The sequence below is a fragment of the Coturnix japonica genome, chromosome 8 (assembly GCF_001577835.2).
Source record: "Coturnix japonica isolate 7356 chromosome 8, Coturnix japonica 2.1, whole genome shotgun sequence".
NCBI classification, from domain to species: Eukaryota; Metazoa; Chordata; class Aves; order Galliformes; family Phasianidae; genus Coturnix; species Coturnix japonica.
In genome coordinates, this window is record NC_029523.1 from 14,152,828 (window position 1) to 14,165,433 (window position 12,606).

At 49.5% G+C, this 12,606-nt stretch overlaps 1 protein-coding gene and 1 long non-coding RNA gene across 2 annotated transcripts; one reads left to right on the top strand and one right to left on the bottom strand.

The window, feature by feature from the left end:
- Positions 1–2,951: 2,951 nt before the first annotated feature.
- CCN1 (cellular communication network factor 1) lies at positions 2,952–5,453 on the bottom strand. Its single transcript, XM_015870176.2, has 5 exons — positions 5,302–5,453; positions 4,994–5,210; positions 4,326–4,673; positions 3,995–4,197; positions 2,952–3,886 (listed from the first exon to the last, which is right to left on the bottom strand). The coding sequence occupies exons 1-5, from the start codon at positions 5,359–5,361 to the stop codon at positions 3,587–3,589; spliced, it is 1,128 nt and encodes a 375-aa protein (XP_015725662.1). The 5' UTR covers positions 5,362–5,453; the 3' UTR covers positions 2,952–3,586.
- A 3,211-nt stretch (positions 5,454–8,664) lies between these two features.
- LOC116653787 lies at positions 8,665–12,368 on the top strand. The gene is made up of 2 exons (XR_004308242.1): positions 8,665–11,996; positions 12,074–12,368. It is a non-coding gene; the product is annotated as an uncharacterized LOC116653787 (long non-coding RNA).
- The last annotated feature ends 238 nt before the right edge of the window (positions 12,369–12,606 follow it).

The window sequence follows — 12,606 nt, forward strand, 5'->3', positions numbered from 1 at the left end:
CCATGCTACAGTGTAGTACAGTTGTTCCTGAGCTGAAATGCATTTATAGGTACCTCCAGAGCGAGCTGCATTTCTGTATTTTTGTGTGCTATTTTCTACCAGGGTATGTAACGCAAAGAGGTGAAGATGAAAACAGGACGTGTCTGTGTGGAGCACAGTCTGGAGGCAGAGAGCTGGGACAAGTGCACAGCTGTCCGTTGCTGAGGGCACCACACATAAGCAGTGCCACCAGCTCACCGAGGCTCCCCAAAACAGCAGGAGGTGGGCCCCCTGCCTGGAGCATCCCGGTAGGCATGGCTTCACCAGGGCTCCATGATATCTTATGTGGAACTTATAGCAGTTCTTGTGGCACGGCTCAGCATGGGTCAGCTAGTGGCTGGCTGACTGTGCCAGGGATATGCTGGCTCTTCCTTCATCTGCTCCTCATCAGCCTCCCTGCTCATTCATGAGAGTGCTAGCAGAGTCCTGCTGGAGAGGCTGTCATGCAGTGAGGGAGTTCTGCTTTCTGACAGCTCCTGCCTTTCGTGTGCTTCCTGTGATGCAGCACTCAAGGAAGCATGAAGTTTGTCTTCGCTGTGTTGCCATCGTCAGTAGGAAGGGTTTTATACGTAACCCTGATTGTACAGTAGGTACCACCATCAGGCTCTTGTAAGTGACTGCGCTGAATAGACTTCCATCAGTCCTAACGCTGCAGTTCGACAGGAGTTCCTTCTGGCGGCAGCAGCAGCCTCTGCAAAGCACCGTGCCATGCTCCATCCTCAGGTGACCCCGTCCTCCCTACACGGGGTTGCTGGCCGGGGGCTGCTGGCCAGAGCAGCTGTGATAAGCAGCGTTTACATTGCTGAGTGCTGACTGCTTCCGTTCATTGGTCATGTTCCTCGTGCCTTGTTAGCAGATCTGTTAGTATTCATCATGAAGAAAGGATGTGGATATTTTAGATTTTGACCAAGATGTAAAATCACATCTGTGCTCATTTTTCCTACCTGTAAGCCCTCCTGCTTACAACTGCAGGAACTCCTCTTTTTATTATGAATATTTTCACAGCAGTACCCAGTGTTGGAGCAGAGGGGACGTTATGGCTTTAAAGCACATGCAGTTTTACACAAAGGGTGATGCTGACTCCTTATGCAGTACTGGGAGTTGTGAGGCTGTCATTTTGCCATGTAACTGAAATGCAACAAATGAACGTTGTTGATGAGCAGCTGGTGTGAAACTCCAACTCTGGAAGATTTGTACTTTGTTTTCCTCTCTTTATAACAGGGTGATTTTATTTAGTACATGCTACTCCAAAAGCTGCACGTCCTGCTCATGCTGCCTTTGCTCTTCTATCAGGACACTTTGAGCAGAGATTACAGACGTACCTCTCTGCCTGATGGGACGTGGAAAGCCCAGCACATAGGCTGCAAAACCTCAGGCCAGCACCTATAACCTCATTCCAGATGGGAGTAGGAGGGGCCATGTGTGCTTGTATACAGCATGTGTGTTTAGGCAAACCATTGGTGCACATAGCATAGTGTTGAAGGTAGGTGTCATACAGGTGTACCTGCAGGTGGAGGTGGCCCAGGCTGGGCAGGCAGCACTGTACCTGCAAACAGCATGCTCTTCTATTCTCTCTGTGCAGTAAGCCCATGTGTAAATGTGATTTCTCAGTAAAAGGTGATGTAAGGAAGTGTTCAGAGCCAGATGTTAGCAAAAAAAAAACAACAAAAGCACTTCACTATGTTTTACACCCTTGCTGTCAACAAGTATTGTACAGACAGGTTTAGGTACAGCTAAGACCGGTGGCCAGGTGGTAAATTCCAGAACAGCTGAAGCCATGAATGCCTCCAGGGAGAAAACTTGACTGAGCAGAAGAGAGATGGCTGTAATTTTTTCAGGCAAAACATTAGCTGCCAGCGATGAGCTTCTGAGATACTTGGCCATTTATTTGATTGAAATATTTATGTCTAATCAAATGAGAAGTGAACTCTTAACCACTTATGCGTTTAACTGCACAACAAATGGCAATGCTTTGCAATTCTAGAACCACACCATCAGTCGCTGCTTTATATGAGAAGTACTTTCCTTAGTAAAGGCCACAGGAAGGGCTTATGCCAGAAGACTGGTGATGAGGAGGAAAAAATGGTGCTGCAGGTTTCCTTTCAGTCTTATCTGTAGTACAGCTTTACATGAGCCAGCACAACACAAATGGTTCACGCTGCTTTCTGAGTTCCTGCTGTCAATCATTTTTAAATGTCATTTTCTTAATGCATGCCAGCTAGCTATCTTAGGACTCCCTTGGTTCACTAAATGCCATCCACATCCTTGAAGTGTAGTTACATATTTAATAAGTGGGAAGGGGAGGTGAAGAAGGGAGAAGATTGGCTGCTTTGCCTTTTACTCTATTGGAAAAGTACTTGAAATTCCTCACATTCTTCTCCTGTTAACAGTATGTTTACTTTTCATCACTGGGTTATTAGGATTAACAAAAGTCGTTGCTTCAAGCTCATTTAATTTGAATTTAGTGAAAGCCAACTACCTCCTGCAGACTGTAGGAAACATTCTTCTTCCACAGAACTCCATTAATTTGCAGAAAGCAGCCACCGAAAATGTGAGACCTGCCCACCGCTTCCACCCCAGTGCTCAACATCACCGCGCACATACTGCATTCTAATGAAGTGCCTTATGTTGCAAATTCCAGGACAGTTTGAATAATCTGACGGACTAATTAACATTTCAGTCTCTCTTCCAAACGTTTGCTTTCAGTGCCAGGAAGCTTTCTCTGTATACACTTTCTAGTGCACTGGGTGACAGATTGCATATACCGCTTCAAAATGCCGCTTAGCCAAAGACTCGGCTTACTCATTCATTGCTGTGCCTGGGCTGGAGCCTGTCTTGGTTTCCAGACTGTTCAAAGTGGTCCTGGAAAGGAGCTGAAGCCTGTTGTCTTTTAAGATGCTCTACTAAGAATAGTTAGGTAAATATTTCTTTATTAAATGATTAATTCCATAAATAAATTCTTTTAATTCATTGAATATAAAATTAAAATCATTTACAACTTATTCCAGTATTACAGGGGTCGGAAGGGGTTAAAAAAAAAAAAAAAAACAAAAAAAGAAAACAAAGGAGCTACAATTTGATAAATAAAATACTCAGCTTTAAAACAACTGATTTCTGTTTGCCATTAAACTACAGTTGGTACATAATAGCTGCCACTGTGAACACCCCACAAGTGCCCACCTCAGGAAGGAATGTAACTTCCAATTTGGTTGGGAAAGTAGGGGAGAAGGTGGAGGGGAGGGGAGAAGCATAGTGTTAAACCGAACAGGAGAGGAAAAGTTTTCATAACCGGAACAAAACATCAGATCACTTACAAACAGAAAACAGTATAAGATAAAGGTGCTCCAAAAAGAAGCAGTAAAGTTGCTCCAATACTATGAAGCTTTAAGTATGCTTAAATCTCTGTTGCGTTAGTGTCCAGTTGCACAGTGCACTCTTGTAATATCTCATATTGCCCTCAAATGGGCAAGGCACCACTTCCATCAGAGGTCCTTCCTCCATGGCTGGTTACTTCAGAATTCTCTTTAACATCCCCTCTAAATACTACTTAGTCCCTAAATTTGTGGATGTCATTGACCAGTCTGTAGAAGGGATAAGCTTCGTTTGCATGCGGACAGTTGTAGTTGCAGCGGCAGGACTGGATCATCATGACACTCTTGGTGAAGGTTTCTCCATCATCGCAGCGGAATCGGATCTTGACAGTCCTGGTCTGCAGGGGAGTACAGCACCTGCCATCCACGCAAGACCCACAGTACTTGGGGCGGTACTTCTTCACACTGGAGCATCCAGCATAAGTAAACCTTACGGGGGATGGAGACTTCTTAGTCTTGGTACATTTTTTTCCCTTCTGTAAAGAAAAGGCAATAATATCATTAGTGGGAGATCCTTGTCCTGCCTTTACCCTTACTTGAACCAGTTTGGAAAGAAGAGGAGCAACGGAGGTGTTTGTATTTACCTTTAGGGAGGCGTAGCTGGGCTGGCCACACGGTCTCACTTCGCATATCCTGGTCTCTTTGATGAGCTTGCAGTCAGGATTGTCATTGGTGACTCTGGTGGAGATGCCGGTCCCACACGTCTTTGAGCACTGGGACCAGGAAGTTGTTTGCACAATGCATTTGGGATTCTCAAAAGCTCGGCTTTGTGGCTCGGATCCAAAAACTGGAAAATAAAAGGGGTACTTAGACTGCATCTACCTCCTCCCTGAGATTCTTTCCACCAATCTGAAGAGTCACACAGCTTCCCTCCCACCTCAGCTTTCACCATCACACAGATCAGCGCACACTCACCAGGTAGCATCTTCAGGCCTCCCTTCACGATGGCAATCAGCTCATTGTTCCTGGTCAGTTCACCCTCAGAAGCATCCAGACCAAGCTCCTTGCTGAAGAAGCCATCCAGCTCCTCCAGCGCATCCTTGCTCTCATCGCAGACCCACTCCTCGCAGCACTGCCCAGGCACTTTGACCAGCCTGGGACTGGGACAGCCCAGGTTGGGGAGAGAGAGCTCCTGCGGGCAGAGCGGGATGCAGCCCACAGCTCCATCTATGCATGTACACTGGTGCTTGCAGTTGGGCTGGAAGCTTTCGCCGTTCTGGTAGATTTTGGAGTTGTATTCGCACGGTCTCCCCTCAGACTGTGCTGCAGAGAGCAAGAGAAAGAGAAGAAGGCGTCAGTGCCGGGAATCGCTCATTTGAAGACACATATTTTGCTGCTCTGTTAAATTCGGTTTATGGTAAAGTTCCCTACAGTCCCCCGGAGACGCGGGGCTAGAACAATAAGTTAGTCAGGAATCACTTTTCCTTATGTGCTTTTAGCGGAGCCCAGACATACTGAATCGCATTCCAGACTGCTGAAGTCATGTGCCTTTCTGCCAAGCTACCAACAACAAAGCATAACCATACATGGACTCAAAGTTACTAAACTCCGGCACTCCGCACCGCGTTGCGGGCAGCCCTTACCTCTGCAGATGCCCTTGGTGGCGGCGGGGCTGGCGCCGAAGTTGCACTCCAGCCCCTTGGTGTGGTCGCAGGGCTGAGTCCGGCTGCAGTCCTCGTTCAGCTGCTTGGCGCAGACCTTGCAGCAGCCGCAGCCGTCCGGCACCAGCCCCACGCCCGGGGCGCACTGCGGCGCGGCGGCCGGGCACTGGCAGACGGCGGGGCACGGAGATCCGAGAGCCTGCGGGGCGAGCGGAGAGGAGCGGTGAGCGGCGGCACGGCCGAGCCGTTATCCCAAACCCTCCCGTAAAGCCCCCGAGGGCGGCACTTACCAGGCGGGCCAGGCAGAGCAGAGCGGCCGCCAGCGCGGGGCGAGCTCCCGCGGAGCCCATGTCTTGGCGGGGCGGAAAGAGAGAGAGAGAAAGAGAGAGAGCGGATCAAGATGCGATCGCGAAGCGGGGCCGGCGCGGTCTGAGGCAGCGGCGGGTGCGACCGCCTTTTATGGGTCGCGGGGCCGCCGCGTGCGCCTGGGCGCTGACGTCGCGCGTTCCGGGCCGCGGCCGCGTCCAGCGCTCGCGGCATCCCAGGAATGCGGCTGGCGCGAGGCTCGGCCGCTCCGCCCCGCCCCGTCTCCCGGCACCGCGGCCGCTGGCGGCGGCTCTGCCGCGGGGGGTCCTCGCGCCCGCCTGGCCCGGGCACCGTGCCGCTCTGCGGGGCTGGGGGCTGCGAGGGGGGGGAGGAGGAAGGGGGACTGTCCGCGTCCTGCCGACACCACCCGCACCGCCGCGGACGCCGTCCCGTTACGCGAGCGTCGGTGGGGGCGAGCGCTGCGCGGGGGCGCCGCTGGGTCGGACCCCGGGGCCGGAGGTGCGGGAGCCGAGCGGGCTTGGCCCCGAGGAGACGGCCGCTGGCTGCGGTAACTCCGTGCCCTCGTCGGGCGGACGCGCTCCCGGTATCGGTTCCCCGGTGGAGTTTCGGGGCCGGGGCCGGGAAGGAGCGTTTGGGCTTCTGTTGTGGCGCCCTTTCTCTGCGTGGCCGTAAGTGCTTCCAGATGGGGATTCAGCCACCAGACGTAACAATATTTCCATATTTGGTATAGCAGTAGCCCGCATTTTTCACATTTTTCTGCTCTGTTATCCAACCGCAAAGCATTCTTGACAGCTTCAGATGCTGTTAAATATAGCCCTCGCTGCCGTTCCCAGGGCAGGAAATTCTCTGGAATTCCTGCTTTTCACGCAATCTGTCCATCATGATTTAGGAGCGCAACTCCGGAGCAGCCAACTGGCGTTACCCCGCCGCGGGTACTGCGAAAAGCGGAGCTCCGTCCGCGCTCCAGCGGCGTGACCGCGAGTCCCCCTCGCAGGGATTCCTTACAAGACAGATCCGTCCCTAACACCGGTTTGGGGTGGGATACGGGGGAGGTTTTTTCCTTCTTTTTCGGTTGCCTTCGAGGATGGAGGTGGAGGCGCGCAGAGAGCCTCGCGCAGCGGAGGGGTGGGGAGGGCGGGTTGCGGGCACCGTCTGTCCCCTGGCGGCGCGGCCCCGTGGGACGGTCACGGCCGCTGTCCGCTGGGGAACGGCGTCACGCCGGCGGACGGGACGAGCCCGGCTCGGTAAGTCGGGGCCGGGGCGGTGCGCGCCGTTTGTTCACTTTTGTGTTTTAGCACCGACGGCCTCGTTGGACCCGGCCGCAGACACGGCTGTTGCTGTCCCGGAGAGCTGCGCCGGGCTCGGCGTTGGTGGGGGACGCGAGGGGCTGGACGCGGTGCGGCCTTAACGACCGGCGGAGCCCCGATGGAGGCCGCCTGCGGGCACGCAGCGCTCCGTTCGGCCCCGACGTGCGGCCGTGTCCCCGGAGCGGGGCGGCCTCTCCGCCGGTACGGCCGCACACACGTGGGGGAAAAGCCTTGAGGCCCGGCGCGCCTCCGGACTCGGATGGAGAGGGGAATCCCGTCCTTAGTTACGGTCTCCTGAGAGTGCCGTGCGGTGCCACTGCAGGCGACAGGAGTCACCGATCGCGTTCGTTAAGTTGGATGGAGCCTACCGGCAGCTGAGGCGGCTACCGGTGATGGTGGTACCCGCTGCCATCCCCACCCCTCAGCTCCAGCTGCGAGGAGGAGGAGCGAGGCTCGGTCCGTGCCTCGGAGCCACCGGAGGCCTGCGCTTCCCTGGCTCCTGCGGTTGCGTTCTGGGGCTCATTGGATTCTAACAGCCTAACGTTGCCTTTCAGATGGAACGCCCCGCAGGTGCTTTTTGTTCGAGGTGACTCTACAGGGCAGCTTTGTGATCGGAGGGAACAACGTGGTCATTCAGTGTGTTTTTTGTTAATGAAAACTTTGAAAACATTAAAGTGAGAAGAGCTGCTGCACCGGTGTGTGGTTAAATTGGACCGTTTTGCTTTTCAGGGATTTATGCAAACACTTGTCTATTTAATTACATCTAATTTAAGGACGTGCATCAAGCATTCTGCTTTGATCTGTGGCTTTCACAACATTCAGCAAATGCCACAGGAAAGCCAATGAATGGCGCTTTTCTCAGCTGTTTTCGTGTCTTACCACATGAACACAACTCTGATGGGAAACTGTAAATGAACCTGCATTTTGCTCAAAAAAAGGTCACTTGGAAAGCTTTGAAGCGCCTTTTGATAAACCTGTCCTGAATTTCAAGCTGCTGACAGCATGTGAGATGGGCTGAGCATCTCTGCATTCAGGTTGGACCGTGAACCTTGCATACACTTCCACTGCATGCAGTTCCCTGTCACAAACTGTAACCTGAATTTTACATCCTGGGCTGTGACTGTGTCTGAGTGTGTACATCAGGAGACAGGAAAAGACTAGGAGCATAGGGAGCATAGGGTTTGTTCAGCATTACATCAAGTTTCAGACCTTTGCTTTCCTAAAGGAACTAGGAAATATTCCCAGCTTTATGTAATGAAGAGAATCTTACTGTCTCCCAGCTTGTGTGCTGCAGGCAGCTGCTGGTAAGGTGAGGTCGGCTGAGAGCTTGGTTAAGCAGGAGTTTAGTGCAAATGGTTAATGCACCAGATCTTGCAGATTTACCAGATATATACTGTCATTTCCACAGGCCTTTATTTCTCCAGGAAAATAAGTTTCTGGAGAGACAAATCAAGAAGAAACCCAGATGAAAAACATAGTTTATTTTCCTCCAGTCAAGGTCATCATTCCATGGCCATGTGCAGGGACTGTGGAGCAGTGCAGGCACTTCATGGAGCAGACAGCCCTCCAAGCAATGGTGTGCCTGGTGGCAGCAGGCCTCTGGCCTGAGGTAGAGAACATTGGAACTTCAGTCACATGAATTCTGGGAAGGTACTTACCAAAAACAGCATCCAGCCCTTGCTTTTGTACTATCTCTAATTTCCTCTTACCCATTCTCTCTTTCCTTTGCCTTTCCTTTACTGAGTGTTTCTTCCAGCTCTCCTCCTCTTTCTTCTCCTTTTCCCTGTTCCAGGCTTTTTCCCAACAACCTTTCCTCTCCTAATGTTTACCTACCTTTGCTTGGGCCTCTCCCGCAGCTCCTGCCAGGCCGCCGGTTCCTGCTGCACTAAATCAGTTCTTCCAGAGTCAATGGCTCCTCTCAGTGACTCACAGGAGGTGCAAATCCAGCGGGGCAAATTAAGCATGGCAACATAGCAGCAGAATAGCCAGAAGGATTCAGCAGCTCAAATCCAAGTGGGTTCAGACGTTTTTTTTTTCCCTTGCTTTGATTTGTTCAGGTTATGATGAATTCTTTGAATATGGTATTTCCTATTTGTTTTCTTCCTTTTCCCCACTGCCCTCCCCCTCTATCTGTGCTCATGCCTGTCAGTTTTTGTCTAGTATGTGCTTTGCCTGTGGTTTCTAATATTTGTGGGTTTGTCCTTCACAGTGTCTGTGTATCGAGACACTTTGCACTGTAGGCACACTGATTTTCCCTCTGGCTGCTGTCAAGGAGTTGTGAAAGTTTCTCTTCTGTGAATGTGGAAAGGGAACTTGTGAGCCTGCTGACCCTGCAGGGAACCCAAACAAGTGAAATTTGCAATATTATTCATCTGTTCTCGTTACTTCTTCAAGAACCATCCCTGCAGGTTACTGGCAGTATGTGCTTCATGGCTTCTTACCCAGAGCCGGATGCAGAAAGGAAAGTAGTTAACATCTTCTACTTAGCTCCTTCAGCTTGTTCACAGAGTCCAAAGATCTTTCTTGCTGCCGCTCAAGGAGATGACATTCAGTTTACTGTAATGCTACAGTAGTGGCTGCTCTAGGAAGGCATTCAGTTTCCTCAGCAAGGCAGGTGGATTACTAAGGTACTTTAGCCTGCTCTCGTACATGTGCTTTGACACCAGGATACGCTCAGAAGACAGTTTTTGCATCAGGCACTTCTCTGCGTCTGAAGTTTTCAATGAAAAGACTGTTACAGGCTTTGGCCTAAGCTCTCTTTGCCATGTAAATAAGTAATGAAAGCCAGGTGGTCCTGGCCAGCACCTGGATGCACATGGACTTCCAAATCACGTCTATCTTCTTTATACAGTGATTCTACTTGAAATATAAGTTTAAATCTCTCTTAATGCATCTTACAAAAATTCTTTTTGCAGCTGCATGTTGTCAGTATTGCAGAAGGAAGCTGAGGAATCAGGACTGCACACAGCTTCTTTCCCAGCACCAGCTAAAGTCTTGAACATGGATCCCATATGACCTGAGAAGAAACTTTTACACAACATCCAGCTTTGGCTCCCAGTGTGCAGGATTTTCCTGTGGAGCAGTACTGCTTGTAAACTAGCATCTTTATTAAAATGAAATGAGCAAGCTCAAAGGAAAATTGGTCGTGATCACAAGGGGTTACTGGAGCAGGGTTAACCTGATTGCAATCAATAGAACAGTGCCTGAGCAATTCTTGATCAATGACCACTTGTGGGCTGTGGTCCATAATGGTTTTCAGCTGTGGCCTGCCTCAGTCCACCTTATAGCTACACCTTAGAGACAGTTGCTTTCTGCTCCTCTCTGTGTTGTGATGCTTTGCAGCTCAGGATGTCTGCTCTCTGCTACATTCAGGTTTGTTTTTACATTTCTACATTTAAACTATGTGGCAAATTTTTCTTTCCCGATGGGTGTTTTGTTTGTTTGTTGTCATCAAGGTTCCCTTCCCTTAAAGTCAGGTGATATCAATACTACCAGAACCTTCTGCCTTCGTTCTGGTGCTTTCACTTCCTCTCCTCTGCTAATGACTCAGGGGCATGTTTTCTTGTCATTGGATAGATGGGCATTCAGAAGGTTTGCCTGGCTTTTGCTATTAAGAACATGGTTTTGTAGGCATGCTTTTTTGTTTGTTTGTTTAAAAAGCAGTTATTTTTCTTTGAGTACAAATAGAAGGAAGAGCCTAAGCTTTCAAGATACTAAAGATGTTTTGCCACACGGTGAGTTCTGTTGATTTTCAGGTTACCTGCTGAAAATGTCATGGCATCAATCTCAGAACAGTGCAGAAGGTGCAGAGATGCCCGTTGGCTTTGTCTGCTGTCATTATTCATCCTCTGTTACACACACAAGCTTATTAAAACACAGTGGGTCTGTGATTGTGTTTGCTGTCTTCCTTTTTGTTTCTGTTCTATCTGGGCTTTTACCCTTCACCTACCAACGTTCAGTGGCAGCTAGTTGTGTTCTTTTCCTCTCTTGTGCATGTTTGTTTTATGACACGTATGAGCTAACAGATAGAAGGAAGCCAGGCCAGGGCTGCCCTGCTGGAGATCAGCTTTTTGCACAGTTCTCTGGTGTGTGCCCCTCACTTCTGGTCAGCAATAGTGTAGTGAAAGTCAATAGCAGACAAATAAGTAGACACGATGTCATCCTTGCAGATAGGGAGGACTTGGAGGCAGCCAGCAGATCCTGTATGTGTTTTGAGAATGTTTCTGGAGACAGAGTTATGATCCAAGAATGTGCAAATAGCTGCCCATCCCAGTCTTACGTGCCTGCAATTAAGGAGAAGTGCTAAACCATCTCCAGCCTTGAATAGCATACCAGATCTTAAAGGTGCATCTTGCTCTATTGAACCAATGGGGGATATTTTTCTTGAGGAGTGAAGAACAAACTACTTGAATGGAATCTCTTCCTCAGTTTATCACTGCCAGAGACTAAAACAGAGCTGGTGGGTGAGACCTGGTAGGCTGCCCAGTGAAAGGCTGCGTGTGTTGCTCCAGGTCCATGTGGAGATTCAGGACAAAGGAGCCCACCAGCAAATGCAGACCCCCAGGGAGGGAAGATCTCTTTGAGTCAGCCAGGAAGCACGTCGATGTCTGCTGCCCACTGTTTTCCCACAGACCAGTGTCCTCAGGAAGGGCAAGGTTAGCAGGGCTATCAGCAGACTGCTTCAGCGTGGAGATTTTTTTATGATTGTGTTAACATTTCTTTTCCTGTTGTTGTACAGAAATTATGACTCTGAGTGTCAGTGTTGAGATGAAAGAGGAAATCATTTTGCTTGGAGCAAATATTCAAAGCTAGCTCTTATGTTCTTCATTTAAAAAATACATTTTCAAAATCGTTCTGATGGGCAGCTGTTTACTTTTGGGGATGTTTGTTCATTGTTGTTTTTGTAATCACAGAATAGTTTGAGGTGGAAGGGACCCCTCAATGTCATCTTGTCTATCTCCCCTGCACCGTACGGGGACACCTACAGAACAGTCAGGTGCTCAGAGCCCCACTCAGCCTGACCTTGAATGTCTCCAGGAATGGGACTTCCACCTCCTCTCTGGGCAGCCTGTACCGGTACCTCACCACCCTTATTGAAAAAAAACTTTGTCCAATCTAGGTCTCCCCTCTTTTCATTTGAAACCATTTCTCCTTGCTCTGGATCACAACAGATCCTGACAAAGAATCTGTGCCCTCCTTTTAGACACTGAAAGGCTACTCTCAGGTCTCCCTGAAGGCTCTCTTCTTGGGGTTAAACAGCCTGAGCTCTTAGCCTGTCCCTTCAGGTAAGGGACATGTCCCTTGGATTCTTTCTGGGACCCTCCTCTGTTCCCACTCTAAGAGGTCTATGTGTCTCCTGTACTCTGAACTCTACATCTGGATACAGTACTCCAAAGCGAGGCCTCACCAGCACTAAGTAGAAAAGTAGGTCTCCTGTACTCTTCTGTGTCATTTTGTACTCAGCAACCTACATACTTATCACTGTCTTATCATCCTGTGTAACTGAAATCTGATTCTGAAAATGTCCATAAACCCAATTTTTAATGAGATTATTTTGGGGGAAAATGGCAGGCAACATAGGTCTTTCATGTGAGGAGCGTGTAATAACTGAATGATGTGAGAGGAGAGCCTCTGGCTGGAAGGAGTGGGCTTTCAGGATGTACCCATACAATTTTTTTCTTGATAGTGCTGTGTCAAAATAAAAATCAGTGATTAAAAGTCTGCCTTACTTGTGCTGCTAAAGACACTTTTAGATTGTACGCACCATAAACAGTAAATATTTAATGTACACGTTTACTTTTCCTGGTTCATGCCGAGCTCACGGGGCCTGACAGAGAAGTTAGACAGATCTGTTTATAGTGAGCTCCCCGGGCTGGCACAATGCTGTAGTGTTTGGCTGTGAGCACCACAGGGAGATGTTTTAGAAAAAAAAAATAAAATAAAATCGTTTCATTTACACTG